This window comes from Eublepharis macularius, chromosome 14 (genome assembly GCF_028583425.1).
Source record: "Eublepharis macularius isolate TG4126 chromosome 14, MPM_Emac_v1.0, whole genome shotgun sequence".
In the NCBI taxonomy this organism is placed as follows: Eukaryota; Metazoa; Chordata; class Lepidosauria; order Squamata; family Eublepharidae; genus Eublepharis; species Eublepharis macularius.
The window spans coordinates 47,333,462-47,357,100 of NC_072803.1; the positions used below are offsets into that span (position 1 = coordinate 47,333,462).

General features: G+C 42.0%; 2 protein-coding genes across 2 annotated transcripts in view; both read left to right on the top strand.

Moving 5' to 3' along the window:
- Positions 1-762: 762 nt before the first annotated feature.
- The window catches only part of LOC129342639 (beta-1,4-galactosyltransferase galt-1-like), an 88,178-nt gene continuing 65,301 nt past the window's right edge, over positions 763-23,639 (top strand). The window contains exon 1 of the mRNA XM_054998500.1: positions 763-871. The gene's annotated coding sequence lies outside the window, so the exon portion shown is untranslated. The remainder of the gene's footprint in view (positions 872-23,639) is intronic.
- Positions 9,986-12,106, top strand: LOC129342640 (uncharacterized). The gene has a single exon (XM_054998505.1). The coding sequence runs from the start codon at positions 9,986-9,988 to the stop codon at positions 11,216-11,218; it is 1,233 nt and encodes a 410-aa protein (XP_054854480.1). The 3' UTR covers positions 11,219-12,106.

The window sequence follows — 23,639 nt, forward strand, 5'->3', positions numbered from 1 at the left end:
AGTAGTCATGTGGTTCTTTTAGTTAATGGTGGATGTGGTTCTCCACAAGCTTTGGAGTGAGTCCCACTCATGTAATGAGAAAAATAGTGGGTAGGGAAGTACATTCCGCATATCTCTCAGAGACAGTCTTTGCTGCACTCACAAAACCAGAATGATCCTAACATAACATGACAAATAAATCTTCTAGTTCCAAAATTATCCCTTCTGTACAACTATCAAAGGTATGAGAACTCTCTCACCCATTCCCACTGATTTCCACCACCACCATAGGCTTTTTCGTCCCAATACAGAAAAAAAGACAGGAGCCCTCACTATTCTTGACTTCTTCCTCTAAGCCTGATTTGCAAGTCTGGGGAACAGAAAATCTCTGTCATCAAACACCTATCTTTCAGCACAAGTTTTAAAAATTGGAGATGCAATGACATATGTCCAAATCATTGGGATCCATCAGATTTGCAGACATCTTCACTTCCATCTGAAATGTCACCTTGAACAGGGGAGATTTGCCGATGGGCTGGGACGGAGGCAATGACTTCCTGCTCCATTTTGCAGAGGGTTCATATGCAGAAATTAAGAAGTTAAGAGACGCTTTCTGGGACATGGAGATAAATATTAACAGTTGCTGTGTTCACTGCATATAAAATGCTGGTTGGAAGAGTTATATAAGTTATATAAGTTGGTTCAAATATTGTCAAATCTTTTAAAAAGATATAGTTGTAAAGCAGACCGTTTATTGAAACGGTGAGCTGATTTGCGTTACCTTGGGAATGTTTACTTGCGGAGGTTCATCATCATTACCTGAAACAGCCACTTTTTCTCCACAGTGTCAAGGTCTGGGTATTTACTGCTACATTTGACTTCCACAAACAAGGTGAGTTGCAGTGAATTCCATCATTTGCCTATAGCTTAAAAATAAAGTGATCGGGGTTTTTTGTTGTTGTTAGAAGATTGCATAACCTTCAGTCCGGAAAGTTCACCATGTTTAGCCTTTGCAACAGAGAACGTGACAGTGCCCCTGAAGACTAACAGTTCTATTGTCTTTATACATGTTTAACAATAATATTTTTGACTGTTGTGTTTTTGTTTTAAAAGTACAAAGAAAGAGAAACCTCTAAACCCCAATTATAATCCATTGGTATAGCTAAGCCTCCTGTTAATAGTCCCTATTCAATGGGGTTATGAATGGTTATCTCATTATTAGAAGCAACTGATTTCATTATCAGTAGCTACTGATTGCATCTACTCCCCCCTCCCCTCTCCACCTATATATCTGACCAGTTTCTTCTTACCCTCCATGCATTTCACAAAGAGAGCTGTGATTCTCGAAAGCTTATGCTACAGTAAAGTTGATTAGTCTTAAAGGTGCTACTGGGCTCTTTTCTATTTTTCTACTACAGACTAACACAGCTAACTCCTCTGGATTGAAGAGGAAAAACCTTTATTTCATGAAATAAGAAGGAACAGAGTTTCAACAAGTAAAAACACACTGAACCCGCCCAAACGTGGTGAGGAGGGTCTTTTTATACCTTTCTTCTTCTTAAGACAAAGGCTCTATTCTGAGGAAAACACACCTCTTTTTGTTTCTGTGCCCTAGTGGAACTTTCTCTTCTCCTTATCTCTCTAGCTCAAACTAGTTCTTGTTTACAGCTTCTGCCTTGCTGTTCTCTTACATTGTTATACATTTGAAGGTCAAGCAACTAAGCTGTTTTGTTTCTCAAGCTAGCAAGAAAAAATGGCTGTGCTTTTGTTCACACAACCCTATTGGGAAGAGGGGTTTTTTTCCTGCTTCCCCACACCATTGTGGTCGATTTTTGCACCTCCTGGAGTTTCTCCAGCTGTTCTTCAGTCTTTCTCAAACTTACTTTGCTGTGATGCTTTGGGAAACTAGTAAAAATGTAACAAAATGGAAAAAATGATTATAATTATATATGACAATGAGAATGTTAAAAGATAAATTCGTAGTCTAGATTGGAGTTTTATGTGTTGGGAAATATGGACAGAAAATTTGGGGAAAGAGTATGGGTCTTTTTAATGTTGCATGTGAAATGATTTTTATAAGCTTTAAAATGGAAGTGTAAAGATCTACCTTCAGTGGAAAATTGGATTGAATTGGAAAGATGAGGATTTTAGTTGAGACAGCCAAACTTTCAGTTGTAAAGAAAGATAAAGTCATTGTTTACACACATGGCAAATTGGAAACCCTTTATGACTCTCTCCGAATGAAGAAGAAAAATGAACTAATTATTGGTGTAATTAAGAATAAGGAGTTGGGAGGTTAAGAAGACAAGATATTAATTAGACCACAAGCTGATTGATGGGAAAAGGAGGAAATGTTGTAGGGAAAAAACTGCAAGGATTAACAATACATTGGACTTCCAGTTTGGGATCCATGAAGGTCTAACGCAGTTCAGGGAGCTGAGCTGTCCATGCCGCTGTTTGTAGGGGCTGGAAGGGCACAAACTGCCCATAGCCCCCTGTTCTCAGGCGGAGAACAAGCAAGTAAGCTCAAGACTTTGAGAGTGCATTGATCTCGGGTGTGAGGGGGGGGTCTATGCAACAATCCCCCATCCACCCTTGAGGTCCCACTCGTAGACAGGCAGCCAAGATCTCTGCAGCGGCTCTGGAGTCAATTTCTGACATAAGACCCTCATGCCCAAGCTTCAGTAACACAAAGAAGTACTTTGAATCGATTGGATAATTGAAGCAGTGATTACAACCCAAGAGAAACACTTACGAAGGTAAAGATTGCTATCTCTCAGTACGGGACAGATTACAATAAGAAATAAAGTGATAAAGAGAATTAGGCAACTGCGATTGACTTAATATATAACTGAGAAAGTTCCGGCATACAAATTGCTAAGAAGTGACTTTTTAAAGAGAAGTTAGAGCGGAAAAATGAATATTGTTTACATACCTGCGGCTTGGAGGAGATAGTGGACTGTGAGAAAGTTTCAGTATCGTGAGAGCTGCTGTGCAACGGAGAGGAACAGGAAGTGCGTCACAAAGAGACGGGCGAGAAGTGGCTTGTAACCAACGGAAGTGGAATATCGCCATTTTGAAGAAGGGCAGAGTTTTGACTTCAAGGAAAACGGAAGTAGGACATCTTGGACAAGGGTAAGGGCGGCTGCCTCAAATAAGATCATAGAGAAAAGACGCCTGGCATTTTGGATTTCGTAAACACTAACTTTTGGAAAAACAATTTAAATTCAGACTTTTAAAAAGAAAAGAAAAGAATAAATTTGCACCACGGAGTTAAGGAAAAGAGTGGACTCGTGGGAGCAAAGTAAAGCTAGCCCCACGATGTCGAAAAAGGACTGGCAGACGGCGCTGGAAAATTTAGATAAAAAAGTTACAGAGGGAAATAAAGAGATAGAGAAAAAAGTTATGGAAGGAAATAAAGAGCTTAAAGATATGATGCAAGAGATGGCGAAAAATTTGAAGGACTTTAAAGAGGCATTTAAATCGGAGATGGCAGAATTATCTAAGAATATGGATCAAGTCCAAAAAAACTTACAAGTCACACAGCAGAGAGTTAACGCAGTAGAAAATGCGGCTGACACCTTGGCGGATGTGCACAGAATGGAGATGAGAGGAGTGAAGGGAAGAATGGCTGTAGCTGAATGTAAACAAATGGAAAAACAACTTAGATTTAGTGGGATCCCGGAAGTTTTGGAAAAATCAACCCAAGAGCATATTACAGAAATTCTGGCAGGTTACCTGGGCAAAGAGGAAGTGGAAATAGCAGCTCTTCTGGATGTGGCATACAGGATTAATTCAAAATTTGCAGCTCAAAAGAAGTTACCAAGAGATATGATCATGCAATTTACAACTAGAAGCATCAGAGAGTCAACTGTGAGCAAACAATTCCAGGATCCATTAGAAGTCGACGGGAAAGCGGCGAGAATCATGAAAGAGCTGCCCAGATCGGTGTTGTTAGAGAGGAAAAAGTATAGAGAGCTGGTCCAGATGTTAAAAGATTTGAAAATTAGATACAGATGGGAAATACCTGAAGGGCTGGCTTTTGAATTTGGTGGAGTTAGGAGGAATATCAGATCTGGTCAGGAGATGGAAACGTTTATTAAAGACAATGAAAAAGACTTACCAAAGAGAGCTAAAATTTGATCATGGAGTGTAAAATTATATCTTGGAATGTAAATGGACTAAATTCACCTTCTAAACGTAAGATCATATTCCACTGGCTTTTAAAACAAAAATGTAATATAGTGTGTTTGCAAGAGACACATATCAAAAAGCAGGATGTAAAATATTTAAAACTTGCAAAACTTAGAAATGAATTTGCAGCGGCTTCCAAAAAGAAGAAGAGAGGAGTTGTATTGTATATAAAGGAAGAGCTGCAGCCCAAATTAGTTTTATGTGATACAGAAGCCAGATATATAGCAGTGGAAATAATTTGGAACTCAAAGAAGACTTTGGTGATTGGAATTTATGCGCCTAATGGTGCGAAAGAAATTTTTTTCAAGGATTTACAGAAACAGTTAGATGAACTGACCTATGATCAAATAATTCTGGCAGGCGACTTCAATGGATTTACAAACTTGGAAGAAGACAAGAAATCTAAAAGTGCACATAAAAAAAGAGGACTTTTGCCAAAATCCTTTTTTGTGATTAAGGAACAAGAAAGTCTGGAAGACGTATGGAGGAGACAAAACCCTAAAAATAGAGAATATACATTCTATTCAGCAAGACATTTTACATTATCAAGAATTGACATGATCTGGGCCTCCAAAGAATTGGCGGTATGGACTAAAGATGTGGAGATAATACCTAGGGGAGGCTCAGATCATAACCCGATTATGTGGAGATTCAGGAAAAATACCAAAAGAAGAGGATGGAGGATAAATGAGGATTTGCTGCTGACAGAAGAAAATATTGTGTTGCTACGGAGAGAGACCAAATTTTTTATACAATATAATATGAATAAGGATGTACCAACCTACAAGGTATGGGACACCTATAAAGCTGTGATAAGAGGACTATTAATGGACTTGAATGCAAGGGACAGAAGGAGAAAGGAAGAAAAGAGACATGAAATTATGGAGAAAATTAAAGCCAAAGAGATACAACTTAAGAGAAGACCAGGGAAGAAGAAAATCTATCAGGACATAAAAATTCTGCAGGAACAGTTGATGGCAATGAATAATAAAGAATTGGAGTGGAATTTGAAGAAAATGAATCAGAAGTCATTTGAAGGTGCAAATAAACCTGGGAAATATTTAGCGTGGCAATTAAAGAAGAGAAAGGAGAAGAGAACTATAACTATGATTCGAGAAAATGATAAAACATGGGTGGACCAATCAGCTATCAGTAAAGCTTTTTTTTAAATTTTATGCAAAATTGTACCAAAGAAAAGAGGTGAAGAGAGACTCAATAGTGGAGTACATGGAGAAAATAAAGCTTCCAATAATTTCAGAGGAATGGAAAGAAAAGCTAAACAGGGAAGTGACAGAAGAGGAAATAAAAGAAGCCATACAATCAACTAAATTAGGGAAAGCACCAGGTCCAGATGGAATAACGGCTAAGTTCTACAAAACGATGGTTAAGGAATTGGTACCTTTCCTGAGAGAGGTAATGAATGGAATTTTGCAGGGCCAAAAGATCCCTGATTCATGGAACGAAGCCAATATATCGCTGATCCCAAAAGATGGACATGATTTGACCAATGTTAAAAATTACCGCCCAGTTTCGTTACTGAATAATGACTACAAGATATTGGCGAAAATTTTGGTGGAGAGACTAAAGGGATGGCTGTTGGAATTTATTGCAGAGGAACAGGCTGGATTTTTACCTAACAGACAAATTAAGGATAATTTAAGGACAGTGATAAATGCTATTGAATATTACGACAAGCATTGTGACAAGGAAGTTGGTTTCTTTTTCGTGGACGCTGAAAAAGCATTTGACAATCTGAACTGGGATTTTATGTTTGCCACTATGGAAAAGTTGCAAATGGGAGATAAGTTCATACAAGCAGTTAAAGGAATCTATAAAGATCAGTGTGCAGCGATTGTAGTCAATGACGATTTGACTAAAAAATTGAAAATAACTAAAGGTACGAGACAGGGTTGCCCATTGTCTCCATTGTTGTTTATTCTGATTTTGGAAATGTTGTTGATTCAAATACGAGAGGATGAAACAATCTGAGGCATAAAAATAAAGGAATTTTCCTACAAAGTCAGAGCATTTGTGGATGATGTAATGCTAATAGTGGAGGATCCAATACACAATATGCCAAAAATACTGGACAAAATAAAGGAATTTGGAGATTTGGCTGGATTTTATGTGAATAAAAAGAAGTCGAAGATACTGTGTAAGAATATGACAAAGCAAAAACATCAAGAATTGATGGAAATTACAGACTGTGAAGTAGCTAACAAAGTGAAGTATTTAGGAATTGAGCTGACTGTGAAAAATATAGATTTATTTAAAAATAATTATGAGAAATTGTGGATACAAATAGAGAGCTGATAAAATGGAATAAATTAAATTTGTCATGGTTGGGAAGAATAGCAGCAGTGAAGATGAACGTGCTACCACGTGTGATGTTTTTGTTGCAAACAATTCCAATCATTCGGGACTACAAACAATTTGATAAATGGCAAAGAAAAATTTCGGACTTTGTGTGGGCAGGCAAGAAACCTCATGTGAAAATGAAGGTGTTACAAGATTCGAAAGAAAGAGGCGGCCTGCAACTGCCAAATTTAAGATTATATTACGAAGCAATCTGTTTGGTTTGGTTAAAAGATTGGATAACGTTAAAAGACCGTAAACTGCTGGCTTTGGAAGGATATAAAAAACTGTTTGGATGGCATGTCTATTTGTGGTACGATAAAGTTAAAGCGGACTCTATGTTTTTGCATCACTACATTAGAAAAAGCCTTTTCACAATCTGGAAGAAATATAAGAACTATATGGAAGATGGTATTCCCTCATGGGTAGTACCATATGAAGTAATAGATCCGAGAGCGGTTTATAATGAACAACAATGTCTAACCTATAAAGAGATAATGTCGATGGAACATAAAATGTTAAAAATTAAAATGGAAGAAGAGTTATCTTCTCACTATGGTTGGTTCCAATACCGGCAAATAAGAGATCTTTATAACTCAGACTGTTCAAAGGGTGAAATAAGAGTGGAAAATTCGGAATTAGAAGAAGTGACTCTTCAATAAGGGAAAAAAGAAATTTCGAAAATTTATAAAATACTTTTAAAATGGTACACAGAAGATGAGACAGTTAAAGTCCAGATGGTGAAACGGGCAATAAATTTTCACAAAGAAATAACAATGGAATCTTGGGAGCATTTATGGAAAAATACGTTGAAGATTTCAACTTGTACCAACATTAAAGAGAATGTCTATAAAATGATGTATAGGTGGTATTTAACACCAAAGAAAATTGCGCTAGGAAATACTAATATGTCAGATAAATGCTGGAAATGTAAGAAGCATGAAGGATCATTATATCATATGTGGTGGACTTGTGAGGTAGCTAAGCAATACTGGGGAGATATAATTGAAGTAATTAATGAGGTTTTGCAAACCCAAATAAATAAGAACCCAGAATTGTTGCTACTGAACTTGGGAATGGAAGATATTCCAATGCAGTACAGAACATTGTTATTTTACATGACTACAGCAGCAAGACTTTTATACGTGCAGAAATGGAAAGTGCAAGAAATACCAATTACAGAAGATTGGATTTACAAATTGTTGTACATGGCAGAAATGGACAAAATGACAAGAAAACTGAAAGATCTTGATCCAGGAGAATACATTGCAGATGGGGGGAAATTGAAACAATACCTAGAAAAAAAATGGGATGTGAAAGGAGGACTGTGGCAGTTTGAGAACTATTAATTTGTGACTTTACAAACAGAACGGAGAAGTAAATTTACCTGTAATGAAAAAGTTAGCTATTGATTAATCTAAGCTAGTATTACTATTAAGGAGATTTTATTAAAAATATACAGTTTAAATAGTGATGTAGAGAATAGATATATTAGTGGATTTGATAAAGTATATATAAAAGAATTTGAAAATGCTTAGAGTAAGAGACATAATACATATATGATTTAGAAGAATTTAGTTGAAAATAAGTTAAGTAATAGGATAAGTTAAGGGTTGGAAAGCTGTTGGAAGTCTATAAGGAGGGGGGAGGGAAAGAGTGGGGGTTGATATAATATAAGTAAGATGGGGAATATGTGTATTAATTTTGTACTCGCCAATAAAAAAAAAATTATATAAAAAAAAAGGATTAACAATACATTTATTAAGCTGGTTCTTTTTTCTTTCTGGTAGTTCGTAGGCCTTTCTCTTTGGTAGGCCACTACAGACCCTTAGTAGTTGTACGTTTCATGCTTTTCTTTTTCTTTTCTGTACTATCTTTTTAAGTCTTCCACAATAAAATAAAAATTATAGCTAAAAAAGGGGGGGGGAGTTAAAATCAGCCCTAAATATAGTATTTTCGTAAACAACTTCACAGAGCATAACTTTAAGCCTCCAGATTCACTTGTGAATTCCTTGGAGTTCAGCGGGTTTTAAAGCTTAGATTAGGATTGCAGCCACAGTCTAGATCAGTTATGCTACAATAAGAAAGAAACACGCCTCGAATCACGTACTGAGTGCCTCTCCTCCTCCTTCGCCCCTAGTTCAAACATGCTCTTCTCCTCCCCCCCTCTAACTTTTCTCCATCAGCTTCATTCAGTTCAATGTCATGCGACAAACAATGCTTCTCTCTTTAAACACTTGCCTTCGCAGTCTTCCTGGGTTTCCGTGTCTCACTTTCCTCTGCTGCACAATTCACTGCTTGGGAGTGGAGGAGCAAGCACAGCTTTTGAGTTCTTCCAGTCTCCTCTGTTCCACTTCCTCCATGTTCCTTAAGAAATAATGTGGGGATTCTGGCAATGCAAGCAAGGCAACCATCTTGGAAAATGATAACAGAGTTTAAACGTTAAAGGAGCCTGAAACTGCCTTCGGGGAGGCAGATCTTCCACAGATGCTGAATACATCTCAGCTGGACGATGTTGTCAAAATATAGCATGGTTAAGGCAACTACTAGAAGGTCTTGGAATACAAATTCCACTACCTGCAAAGCTCTATGAAGACAACCAACGCTATATCAAGCTCTCACAGAGAGATGACATCCACCAGCATACCAAGCACATTAACATGAAGTATCACCTCGTGAAAGAACTACAACAGAAAGGCATTGCAAAGGTGACTTACTGTCCATCCCCAGAGATGATCGCCGATTCCCTAACCAAGCCACTACCAAGAGTTTCCTTTCTAACTCAACTAGACAAGATGCATCCCTTTCCTCAGGTTTCAGAGGGGGACAAACCAAAGAGTTAGAAATATAGAGAGGTCAGGGCATCTGTTTACTGTTTACTGCTCTGACTACTCTTTGTTGTAGAGATTGCTAATCTCAGGACTTCCTCCTCGCGATATCCTTCTCTTCCTGGCTTTGTCACACTTCTCTCCATCTTGTATCATGGATGCAGGACTTGTCCTGTCATCCATGCCCACCCTTAGACTAAATAGGTAGATAGGGATAGATCTATTCTCATTTCCTATCAGAATTCTTATAATAAAGAATTCTTAAAATAAAGAACTCTGATTTCCTTGTAAGTTTTAAATTTTCCTTTTCTATTTTCTCTCACACACTCACACCAGCCAGCACACAGGCTCCGATCACCTGTCATGTTTTCTCCGCAATAGATATTAATCTGGTAAGGCCCAACTATGGATTCCTTTAAATAGGTTTCTGGGGCTAGTGTCTGCTTCCTTTAACATGAAGAATATCTCCAATACTTCTCTCTGACTTTGTGTTGTGTTTTTCCATCTATCTACAGAACAGCTGTCCAATCTACTTGCACTGACCAGCTATAAAGAAGTCTGAAATGACTTGGTCCTGGACAAAATCATATTTTATGGCCATTACTTACATTGCCATCTTCATGTCAATAATGACCTTCTCCTTCCTCCAGAACAGAAAATTCTCTTTCATGCTAGTGGTAAAGAAGAACCATTTCTGCCAAGGGACTCTTACCAATAATACCATCACACCCTTAAGAGATAATAGAACCTTCATCATTGCTCCATACTTTGACAATAGGAAGGAAAAAATAACACGAGTGATTGCAATAGCACACCACAAAGAGGTGAAAGAGATGTACTGCTGGTTCTGCCACCCATCCAGAGATGAAATATATATATCCAAAGCTAAAATTCATGTACTTTCTGATAGATTTGACTTCCCTTATGGTGCCACGCACTTGCATTGCCTGGAACCAGAAGACTGGGATCCACATTACATGACTATACATTGGTCTCCAAACATCACTACTGACCCACTACCACTATTTGCAATTAGAAACCGTGAAACTGACCGTCCCCTTCTGGATTTCACAGTATGCATCTCCACCATGTTTGGAGGGTACAACAACGTCCTGCAGTTTGTGCAGACCGTGGAGATGTATAAAATCCTCGGGGTGGACAGAGTGGTGATCTACAAGAACAGCTGCAGCCCACTGATGGAAAAAGTGCTGGATTTTTATATTGCAAAAGGGACTGTTGAGATAGTTCCCTGGCCTATTGATTCATACCTCAACGTTTCTTCTCACTGGCATCACGCAGCAGATCCCAAGGATATTGGCTACTATGGACAGGTTACAGTCTTGAATGACTGTGTCTATCGCAACATGTACAAGAGCAGATACGTGCTGCTGAATGACATAGATGAAATTATTCTGCCCATTAAATATCCAGACTGGAAAACCATGATGCAGAAGCTTCAGGAGCAACATCCATGGGCTGCTGTTTTCTTCTTTCAGAGCCATCTTTTTCCTAACCATGTATTCACCCCCAATGATCCATTCAACATTTCCTCTTGGAGGAAGATACCTGGCACTAATATACTGCAACATGTCTTCCGGGAGCCTGATAGGAACCCGAATGAGAACCCTCGGAAAATGATCATTGATCCAAGGAAAGTGATCCAGCAATCCGTACACAAAGCTCTCTGGGCATATGGAGGCAATGTTTATGTCCCAATGAATGTTGGCTTTATGTTCCATTACCGATCTACTAAGCAACCACAGCTTCCAAAAGAATCCCTCATTAGGGACACAAGTCTCTGGAGATATAATGCCTCTTTGGTTGAGAATGTCAGCAAAGTGCTCCATCAAATAGGACTGTAAGATAGGGGATAAAGCTGAAGGAGCTCCCATTGATGGCCATGGATTTAGCTTAACTAAATTGTAGAGCTGTAGAGATAAAAGCAATGGAAAGAGGTGATGGGAGGCAGTCATTTAGGCCCTTCCACTGACAGTCAGTGCAAGCGTTCCACCTCGCCTTGTTCTAGCCAGTGAGAGAACTCATGGCTGTGATGAACCTGGCCAGCAATTGGTAGCTCCATTTGTGTTTTCTGCTTTTTACCATGCAGCCCTATACATCCAGTCACGCTGAGTCTAAACTTGAGTTAGCTTGCATAGAGTTGAACTGTTTAACTTCTTTTGGCTTCTAAAAGAAGTAACTTTAGGGGAAAGTATTGCAGGCCTTCTTGTGAGTCTTCGATTTATTACATTGCAGTTGTTTGGAATAATGAGTTACTCTCCATCTTTAACAATATAAAAGGGCTATTCCTCAAAATGCACTGACCCGGATAGCCCAGGTGAGCCTGATCTTGTCAGATCTCAGAAGCTAAGCAGGGTCAGCCTTGGTTAGTAATTGGATGGGAGACCTCCAATGAAGACCAGGGTTGTAGAGGCAGGTGATGGCAAACCACCTCTGTTAGTCTCTTGCCATGAAAACCCCACCAGGGGTCGCCATGAGTCAGCTATGACTTAATGGCACTCTTCACTACCACATCCACCCAAATAATAATAAAAACATAATAACAGTGCACTTATATACTGATCTTCTAGACATATTAGTGCCCCATTCAGAATGGTGAACAAAATCCATGTTATTATCCACACAATGCAGCTGGCTTACCGAAGGAGGTGTGGCTTACCCAAGGCCACCTACTGAGCTCATGGCAGAGTGCTGATTCACAGTCCAACCACTTAACCACTATGCCACAGCAACTCTCTCTTTTTTTTTTTTTAATAAATTTTTTTATTTTCATAACTACAAAACACTACACCAGACTATCACAAGGAAAGAGGAGAGGGAAAGGACAAAGGGAGGTGGAAAAAGAAAAGGGGGGGGGGAATGAACTACAAACACTAAACACTACACTTCAATATTTCCCTTCATACTGTCATAATACAAAAATAGCTCCATAGAATAATGATGGAGTGGTTAATCATACAGAGAATAAACATTTCAAATTCTGATTAAACTTTCCTCCCCCTTCTAGGTCCCGGACGCAATTCTCTCTGTGCAACTGCTGTTGCGATGCTCTCCTCCTCCTCCCCCCCCCTCCGGCTCCTCCTTTTCTTCGTTCTTGGTGCAGCAGAGTTCTGGGTTTTTATTCTCAAAATCCTTTAGTTGATCTTCTGATAATATCTTATAGGCCTGATCTTTATATCTGAACCATATTCCTTCCGGGAATAACCATTTGTACTTTATTCCCTGGTCCCTCAGAAGAGCTGCAAACTTTTTATATTTAAAACGCCATTTCCGGACTAGAAATGGAACGTCCTTCAAAATCTTGACTTTCAAACCCATAAAGTCCAAGTCCGCATTGTATGAGTTATATAGGATGGTGTCCCAAATCTTTTTAGATGAAAAGTCAATAATGATCTCACGAGGCAACTGTCGCTTTGTTGCATATTTTGAAGAAGCCCGACGGACCTCCAAAATGGCGCTTTTAACCTCTTCTTTAGTCGTCCTCGCGGGTGTCGCCAGTAGTTCCGAGACCAAATCCCACAGATCCTCATTTTCCTCCTCTTTCACGTTTTGGAGACGCAAAATTGTCTGCGTTCGTTCCACCTGTAGCCCGATCAGCTGGTTCTCCACCAACTTCAGCTCCTTTTTTGTAGCCTTCACAAGTGACGCACTTTCCAGAGCAGACTTTTCTGCCCCCCCCCCGCTGCTGCCTTAATGGTTTTCACCTCGCTTTCAATTAAGCCCACCCTTTGATCAGTTTCGTTCAGCTTGTCAACAAAGGGTTTTATGGCTTCCACCACCGCCCTGCGCACCAACTCTTCGAGCGACTCCCCCTTCAAAGTAGCCGAGATTGACTTACCGAGAGCGGGACTTTGCTTCTTTGCTGCCATTTGGGGGGGGGCGCCAACAAAATTCTGGAACTCAACGAAGGGGAAGAGCGAGTCTTCTTCAGATCAACCTCTCCTTCACAAACGCTTGTAAAACAGAAGGGATTCGCTTGTTTACAGGCTCCCGCCTGTTTCTTTTACTTGCCGTTTCTCGTTGCCCGGCGGCACTCGAGGCGCCGCGCACATCTGCCAGCCTCCATAGGGACAAACGGGCAATTCCTCCCCCCCGCATTAATTTCGGGGAGTTCTTCCCGCCGCGTCCCGGACCCTGGCTCCCTCCCTGGGAGTCCTGGGGGCTAATCCTTGCGGATCAGCCGCCCGGTCAGGGTGCCCGGTCGTTTCCTCCCGGACCAGCCGAGAGGAGCGTCCGGCATGGCTGAGAAAACGAAACCGAATCCCCACAGCAACTCTCTGTAAGGTTGTGAGCAACAGAAAAATGGAATGATCAATGATCATTATATTACAAAATATTAGATGGTACTCTACCAATTCATAAGGAGCCAAATGGGGTGGCATCACCCAGTAGATGGAGGACAGGTATTAGGCCTAGTTCATGGAAGCAACACATACTTGGAGAAACCATATCTTTTTTTTTAGTAATGCACATGTTGCAACGCTGATATTTATATGTGGAACTGTGGAGAATGTAAAAGACTGCCTGAATTAAAAATCTAAACAAAATTAACTGGCCTGAAGTAACTTTTTTTTTTTTGCACAAGCCAGTTTCAAACTTTCAGTAACGTTGTGAATGATCATAAAAACTCTGAGAGCCAGACATCGTCCTGCACAGAAGAGCTCTCTTCTTCAGATGGTACAACTAAAAAGAAAAAGTGTTCGCCTTATTGCTTGATGATCTACCACATCTTGATGATCTTCAGCATTTGTTTTGATAGAGCACTTCAATAAAAAAAAAATCCTGAACGCTTGGGCAGAGCAGCTATATAGAGTTGGCTTTTGATAAGGAATCTGTGACAGTACTTCATTTAAGAGGCTGTTATGGAATGAAGTTCTAATTTTGAATTTGAACTATTAATTTGTTACGTTAAGTTATTTCAAACATATATGTGCCTCCTTTCCACCCAAAACAGGATCCACAAGGTGGTTCATAATGCCCAAGGTTGCTTTCAAGATTCCAATGGAATCTAGACAAACTAAACAAACTGCCAGTTAGATTTACCAGTCAAACTGTTTTATAAAGCACAATAGCAAATACTCAACTAAAGGCTGTACAAACATGCTGTAATTCTTCACCCATGACTCTCAGTGATACCAGCTGAGGGCATCTAGGTAGCCAGCCATTTGCTTCACTTGTACAGAACACAATTAGGGCTGAACTAGACATGATATTTGCCACGTATACTCCATGGGGACTGGTGGCCATATGCCAGCTGCCTGTCCCCGTGAAGGACTGCCCCTAAAAGGGCCACAGGGGCCCTTATTCTGGTTGGGACTATAGTAAGGGGGGGAAGAGGTTCCTGCCTCCCCCATGCCATGCAGCCACACTATGGGCCAAAGAATGCCCCCAGTGCTGTTTTGGGTGGGGATAATGGCACGGTGGGGGAGATAGGAGACCATCCTTTCTCTTCCCCACCCTGTACCATAGTCCGAACTAGAATCAAGGTTGCAGGGCATTTTTAGAGGGAATTCTTCATGGGGAGCAGCAGCTGGCAAATGGCTGCCAGTCCCATGGAGAACACATGGCAAACAGCACATCAAGTTTAGCCGTTAGGCTGGGTTTATTCAGGGATGGCAAAGAGGAAACAGGCACCCCAGATCATGTCACAATCATGCTTGCTGTGTTGGAGAGTTCAGAAACACATCTCAGAGCCTTGCTACAAGTGACATCTTCCACGCGAACGGCACTTGATCATTTTCGCAAGTCTTTCTGGGTATTGAAGTCCCTCTCCCACACCCCTTTTCCTTCTGTTCCTTCCCCTCTCCGTTAGCACGGCTGCCTGAAGAGACGGAGAAAGCCTACGACAGCAGCTTTTGCAAATCGTCTTGCTGGGGGGGTGGGGAATGCTCTAGAGAAAGCTGACATGTGAAGTCCTCCCCTCTCTGTTAGAACTGTTAGGATCGCTGCCTTAAAAGTCAGAGAAAGCCTGCGTTTGCAAATCGTTTCTCTAGTCGCAAGCCTGCTCTCAATGATCTTTGGGGGTGGGCAGCTGCAACTTTCTTAGCTTTCTCTAGAGTATTCCCCCCCCCTCCCTGATCTGCCCGCTGCAACTTTGCTAATCGTCTTGCTCGGGGAGGGGGGGGAAATACTCTAGAGAAAGCTAAGAAAGTTGCAGCTGCCCGCCCCCAAAGATCATTGAGAGCAGGCTTGCGACTAGAGAAACGATTTGCAAACGCAGGCTTTCTCTGACTTTTAAGGCAGCGATCCTAACAGTTCTAACAGAGAGGGGAGGACTTCACATGTCAGCTTTCTCTAGAGCATTCCCCACCCCCCAGCAAGACGATTTGCAAAAGCTGCTGTCTTAGGCTTTCTCCGTCTCTTCAGGCAGCCGTGCTAACGGAGAGGGGAAGGAACAGAAGGAAAAGGGGTGTGGGAGAGGGACTTCAGTACCCAGAAAGACTTGCGAAAATGATCAAGTGCCGTTCACGTGGAAGATGTCACTTGTAGCGAGGCTCTCAATCAACGATACATGATTTCAGGTTTCTGCTTTTCTTTCTAAGTTTCTCCAGTGGCCGAATGCTCTCCCATTACCTCAACAAGAAGATCAGGACATCCCCAATTTAAATGAGAGCATCCACACAACATGCAAGTTAAAAACCCAGCCAGATATGTCTGAACAGTTTACTCTCCACCAAATGTCCTCTGAAAATACATCTGTCTTACCCTCCTTCCTAAATACATTGAGTAAAGGCACCTCGGTAAGCCATACCAAAGGACTAGGCCAAACACAGGTAGCTCATGACCTAACTAGTAGTGCCGTTCCCTCATTGGGGTTAAGGACCCCCATCTCCCATCCTCTGTTGGACCAGCAGGGGGGAAAAGACAACTGGGGGGAGGCATGCTCCCATGTTGTACCAGAACATTTTCCAGCATGACAAGTGGGCACTGGGATAATTACCTGCTGGCCCCACCCACTAGCCCCTGGGGGACCTGACAAATCTGGAACTACCAGTTGCCATATCGACAGGGGCCCAGGGTTGCCAGGCTTCCTGGGGCCCCAAACTAGGGGATAAGGGGTCATGTGTGGGGCATGTGTGTGGGGAACTTACCTTATGTGTGTGCTTCATGTGCGCCCCAGAGGAATTACATCATTCCTGGTGCAACAAGAAAGTCCTCCAGAGCATGCTCACTCCCAAGCCCATTCCCTGCATCCCCCCCCCCCCCGCTGGCCAGGTTAGCGGAGGGGGGGCAAAGCCTGGGAGCAGGGGATCCCCTGACCTCACTGGGGGAAAAATGGGGTCCCTAACAATCCTAAGAGAGGACACCTTATGGGGAAAGTTGTCCAAAGAACATAGCTGGAGCAAGGGTGGAATTGACAACTTTGGATTGGGAGATTCCTGAAGATTTAGGGGCAGAGACTGGGGAAGACAGAGTTTGAGGAAGGAGCTCAGCAAGGACGTGTTGCCATAGATTCTGCCTTCTTCCAGGGGAACTGATTTCTTTAGTCCGGTATAATTCTTGAACTTTACGTAGGCCCCAGCTGGATATTAACAACCTCATACATGGGAATATTTGGGGAGATACATTTTAGCAATAAAACACTCTTTGAAGTGGGCCCAGAAACAGTGCAATTGAGCAGCATTAAAATGATGTGTTTTGAGCAGCTGATCCCACACAGGGGCCTTGCTGCTACATACTATACCAACTGAAGTTTCCAAGACATCATCAAAGGCAGATCCACATAATGTGCATTACAGTAGTCCATCTTAGAGGTTACAATACCATGGATCAGCATTGCTAGGCTGGCAAAGTCTAAATAAGGGGACAGCTTATGAGCTGGATGTAATTCAGAGAAGATGCCTCTGGCAACACCACTACCCTGTTTATCCCTCAACAAGGCTGGGTCCAAGAGAACAACCCAAAGTTCTTAACTTGAACTAAGGAGGATTAATTGCATCTAAGAGTGGTAGATGCACTCTTAAAGGGTAGTGACCCTTTAATAGGCCTTTTCCTTTTCCCAGTTAAGCTGTGTTATGGGAAAGGGAGGGAGCAGCGACTGTAGCGCATGGCAAGACAAAGGAGTGGGTGGATACCATTCCTACTCACTTCCACACCGTTAGTTCCTGCTGCCCTGCTGGAGGTGCATTTTCAGACCTCTGTGCATAAGCAGCCAGGTTCTTTTGCACGTGGACCAGCAACATCGGCTTCAGAGACGTAACCGCAAAGGGTTACTGAAAGCTTAAGCAAGTTTTTTAGTCCTCGCTTGCTCTACTACCACTTGTTGTAAACACTTCTCCGTACATCTGTTGTTTGAGCAGCCGTTGCCTATAGAACTACTCAAACAATTAATAGATAGTTACTCAAATTTCTAAATGTGCAGGGACATGCCTTAGAATGAGCTTGCAAATTTTGACCAGGGCCGATTCCAGATGGCCCTCCCCATTCCGAAACGTCGCGCGTTGTCGCGCGGAAAATGCGAAATATTGCATTTTCTCGCGCGAGTTTTGTGCGACGTCGCGCGAGTTTTGCGCGACGTCGCGCGAGTTTTGCACGACGTCGCACAAAACTCGCGTGAGAAAACACGATATTTCGCATTTTCCGCGCAATGATGCGAGACATTTCGGAATGGGGAGGGTCGTCTGGAATCGGCCCAGTTTAAACACAAGTTAAAGAACCACCTCTGCTCAGCCCTTAGGCCTCCTTTCACAGCTGGAAACTTCCTTAGCTGTGATCTCTGAACTTTCAATTCCTTAGCCAAATTGTAACTTGATTCTGAGGTTCTTGGTCCTTTGATTCCCTAGATAGGGCTGGCACCAAGATACCCACAGGTGGTGCAGCTGCTGGGGCTAGGGTTGCCATGTCCCTTTATCCCCTGGGTAGGAGATGGGAGGCCCAGCACCTACATTTTGATGCCCCATCACACGTGTGCTCCCAGCCTGCATAATGACGTCTTTTCCTGATAGTGAATCCTTGCACAGGCCACGTGCCAACCCAGGGAGTGCTCCACAGGTGGCCAAATTATGATGTAGGGGGGCAGGGACTGGGGGCTGATGATCCCTGCCCCCAGTGGGGGAACAGCTGTCCTACCACCATCAGAAGGATTTTTTTACCATCCCCTTCCCCCAATGTAACTGTGCAGAGCTGGCTTGGAAAAGAAATGATGGTGAAAAAAGGATTTCTTTCCTCTCCTGTAGGCTGCCTTGAGATCAGTGCTTGTATAACCTGTGTGAGTTCTAAACCAGGAACAGAACTTGCAAGACAATGTAAGTTAAATAAAACTTCTAAGTCAGAACCTTCCAACATACAGAACAACACAATGAAGTTTGATATAACAGACAGAGAACAGAACTTGAAACATATAGTGTCTGAATTCAGTGAAGGAACTGGTTCTTGCTTGCAACAACTTTGTGGTTAGCCAAGTCCAACTACTCCAGCCCACCATGTACTACATCATTTCATCTCTCTCTCTCTCTCTCTCTCTCACACACACACACACACACACACACACACACATCTCTCTCACAAAAAGGAATAAACTGGACATCATTGAAAACAGACTACAATCCTCATCTTGAGAAATATAGCCAATAATTCCAGTCACACCAAATTTAACATGCACACCCAGCAATAACTTTTCACATACAGTTTTTTTTCCAGTTACAAGCTGATAAGAGCCCAGGACATCTTACCTAGCTCCTCAGCAAACAGACTGTTCCTCTGCAGCTAACTGCCATCCACCTCCACTACTCAGGGACTATACCGACAAGTTCCTAGGGGTTCCTGAGAATTGCACTCTTTTGCTTGCCCCTCAGAGCTCCAAACAAAAACGCCTTCCCACTGGATCACAGTCCTGCTCTTTATGCTGCTCCCTATAGCCAAGGGCTCCTTCACTGCTGCCTGTGTAATCTCTATTGTACGGGTTCTATGGGGCTAATTTAGGAAGGAACTTTCACACGGGACAGGGTAAAAGCCGGAACGAGACGGAACAGGCCGGAACGGGCACTAAAGAAATGCCAGTGCCACAAAAAAGAGGGGGATGTGTTAGAGACACTCCAGAACAATATTTTAGAAATGAAAACTCTGGACTGGCACCCTTTAATTAACCCATTCCATGCCAAAAAGCTCCCGGAACAGCACAAAACAGCCCGGAACGGGCACTAAAGAAATGCCAGTGCCACAAAAAACAGTGGGATGTGTTAGAGACACTCCAGAACAATATTTTAGAAATGAAAACTCTGGACTGCCCCGCTTTTATTAACCCGTTCCATGCCAAAAAGCTCCCGGAACAACACAAAACAGCCCGGAACGGGCACTAAAGAAATGCCAGTGCCACAAAAAACAGTGGGATGTGTTAGAGACACTCCAGAACAATATTTTAGAAATGAAAACTCTGGACTGCCCCACTTTTATTAACCCGTTCCATGCCAAAAAGCTCCAGGAAAAGCACAAAACAGCCCGGAACGGGCACTAAAGAAAGGCCAGTGCCACAAAAAACAGTGGGATGTATTAGAGACACTCCAGAACAATATTTTAGAAATGAAAACTCTGGACTGGCACCCTTCAATTAACCCTTTCTATGCCAATATGCTCACGGAACAGCACAAAACAGACTGCAGTTTTCTGCAGACTCGGGACTGAAAGCACACCCAGACCATGTTTTTCACTTCCCTCCACCCCAACAATTATCTGTTGGTAGCCTGGGACTTAGCCTCAGGCGAAGAGGAGTTACCTGGCTGGATGCTCCAAGTAACAATCAAAAAATATGTCCTATTTTTTCAGTTATTTATTTGTTTATTTATTTGAAAAAAAATTAAGAGAGGTCCGATTAATATATATAATAAACCAAAAAAAGGAATCCACTTTAAGGATTGCTTCCCATAGACCAATTCAGTTAGAGGGTCAAAATGAAGGTGAGTGCAAAAATGATGCGAAGGGTGTGTGTGTTTGTACAGTGAACAGTGGATTAATGTGAACAAAATCAGTGATTCAAAAATTCGTGACAGCTTGGTTGGAAAGCTGCATGAAGTATTGGTATCTGAAGAGGGTTTTGACTAAAGTGTCAGCAGGTGCTTGGAGAGACGGTTCAAGCATACAGGAGGGAACAGCAGAGCTGATTTGAAGATAAGGAGACTGGGTAAGGTTGCAACCTCCAGATAGAGCCTGGAGTTCTCCTGGAATTACAGCTGATCTACAGATAAGAGAGATCAACTCCCCTGGAATAGCTGCTTTGGAGGGAGGACTCTATGACATTATATGCCACCGAGGTTCCTTTCCTTCCTAAACCACACCATCCTCTGATATTACCCCTAAATCTGCTGGCACAAGCAGGAGTCAGCAACTGTAAGACTGGGGAGGCTGAGGATGGTGAAGCAGCAAATATCATACTCTAGAATGTAACAGATAAAGGGCTTCTAAGCAAGATCAGGTTTGCCATTATGGCCTCTAGGAGAAAATTTCCTATGGGATGGTGGTCTGGGGTACCACTTGTCTGCACACAACACACACACACGTCAGTGCCCAGGCAGCCAGGAGGGCCAATAAGGCTGGCTAGGCAAGAATCAGCCAGTGGTCTAGTGGTGCAGAAAAGCCTGGTGCTGCAGCTGCTGCCTATCCTCCTCACTTGGCTTGCCTTTGCCTCAGTTGCCCCATCAGTGATCCCTCTTGATCAGAGACACCAGCCACAGATGACCAATGATGAGGCAAGTGAGGCAAAGACGAGCCGAGGGAGACAGGCAGCAATAGTCCTTGGCTTCACTGTGGTGCTGCCTCCTGCTGCTGGCTTGTACCTGCATATTTGCCCATTATCTGTTGGATCTCCTCCAGATGAGGCAGTGTTGATGGAAGAGGGATGGGACCAATGGTGAAGAACCATTTTCCATGGCTTCTTTGGCAACCCTGTCCACCCCCGTTGCCACGTCATAAAGATGATCCATTTCAGTCTGATTGTTGCCCTCATCATGGCAGACTAAGATCATTTGTTGCCCTGATGAATGCCCTACACTGATCCTCTTATTTGGAAACTGCATCCTTGTTTGTTTTCCTGTACTTCTTAGTGCCTTTTGATATCGTTGACAATGCCATCCTGTGACAGCACAGCATTCATATTTGCTAACGCTGTGACCTGGAACCAGGTATTTGGGACACAGGGAAGTTTATATCCCAAACATCTGTCTGCCATGCAGCCACAAAGAGGTAGGTAGATAACATGCACAAATGATGTCTTCTTCACCCACTGGTTTGTAAAGTGTGGGTTGGTGAACCCCCAAAAATGGAGCCAGGGCATCCATTGTAGATGTCAGCACTCAAAAGGCAAGGATTGGTGGTGGGGGGGTTACCTCCCCCTGTCACATATGAGGAAGAGAACAGCTTCTCACATATGTGAAGGACAAAGGCTTTACATTCAGTAGACAAACGGCAGCTTTCTCCCTCCCTCCTCGACGGTATCTGAAGACAGGCCTGATCAGGTGAGCAAATCTGCTGTGGTGGAACATAGAGGAAGAGGTTGTCCTACCGATATGCCAGGCCAAGGCCATGTCACAGTCAAGACCTTGAACTGAGTTTGATAACTGATGGCGGAGGCGGGGCGGGGGGCGTTGGGGGGAGCGGCACAGCAGCGACCCCCGGGGGCCCGGCTGTCTTCGTCTTCGTCTTCGTCTTCGTCTTCGTCTTCGTCTTCGTCTTCGTCTTCGTCTTCGTCTTCGTCTGAGTCTGAGTCTGAGTCTGCGTCTGAGTCTGAGTCTGAGTCTGAGTCTTCGCATGGGCATGGGCATGGGCATGGGCATGGGGAATTTTATTTTTGGCAACCTCTTCTACATGCAAAACTTTTTTGGTACAAAGTTGTAATGTTATAAAATGGTAAAAATTTCATAAAATTGTAATTTTACTAACAATCCAACTCAAATATGTTTATAGATAATTCAAACAGTATTGCTTCTATAATCATATTAGGCATAAATATTAAACATAACTTTTAAACATTAAGTAAAAAGTATTAAATACTCAGTAAAGATGGGTTGAAGGTTTTATCTTAAATCCTGAGCAGCTTGAAACCTTCAAGTGAGAACTGAAAACACGTTTCTCTGTTTTAGAGAAACTGCTTTTCAGTACAAAATAAACGGGATGTATGTTTTTGTTGCACTCTCCCAACCAGGAGACAGACTCCTCCTAAGAGTTTAATGGCTTCTTTCATTAACAAACGCTAGTCATTTTCATTACGTGAGGTATCAAAATATAAATGTTTATTTAAATAAAACATAGAAAAATAGAACAGATGAACACAACAAGAATTAAGTTTCCTAACATTTCTTAATGAAATCTAACTCAGTCAGATTAACGATGAAATGCATTCAAGTTACCGTAGCACATATTACAACGGTAAGTTTCCTGCCTAGATCTTCATGAGATTTCTTTTGGCCAAAACCCTGATCTGCTATTTGGATTACCATTTTTATATATTATCTTATGCAGAAATCTAAGATCTTTTCATATGATAACAAAGATAAATATCAAACCAATCATAATTTAATTCTTTTTTACTATTTCCAATCATGTGACATTCTACCTAGCCAAAAGTACCACTATGCCCAGCTGCAAGATAAGAGATATGGATAGTAAAAATGACAAGAAAAGTTACATGACCAGATCATCCTTGGTCTCTGCTAACAATTACAGAGCATGTATCTGATACTGTTCACTATTTTTAATTGGCTGTCAAAGATAAAGCACCAGTTATACACCATACTAGAAAAAGAACTACAGTGATGTTCATACAGCGTTATTTAGAATGCATATGTTTCACGAAGTATGTGTTCTAAACCATAATCAGCAGTCTACTGGTTTGAATCCCACTACTGACATGAGCTCAGTAGGTGGCCTTGGGTCAGCCACTCCTCTCGGCCCCAGCTCCATTGTGGGGATAAGAATAACACTAACTTGTTCACTGCTCTGGGTGAGGCACTAATATGTGTAGAAGAGCGGTATATAAGCACAGTTATTATTATTATTTATATTTCCATGACACCATCCCTTGACCTGTGAAATTAAGTATTTTGATAAATATGAAAGTGATACAAAATATAAATGCATTCCATAATGTGTGAGTGTACATATACAAACTTTAAAAATTGTATTGGATAATACCACAAAGCATGATTACTGAGAAAGCTGCTTTCACTGCTTTCAGTGTGGAGAGCTGCTTGTAGATCAAAACAACCTGACGAGCTGTCTTCATGCAGAGTACACTTGATTCTCTTGGCTTTCAATTCTGCTTTCGTTCAGCATGGG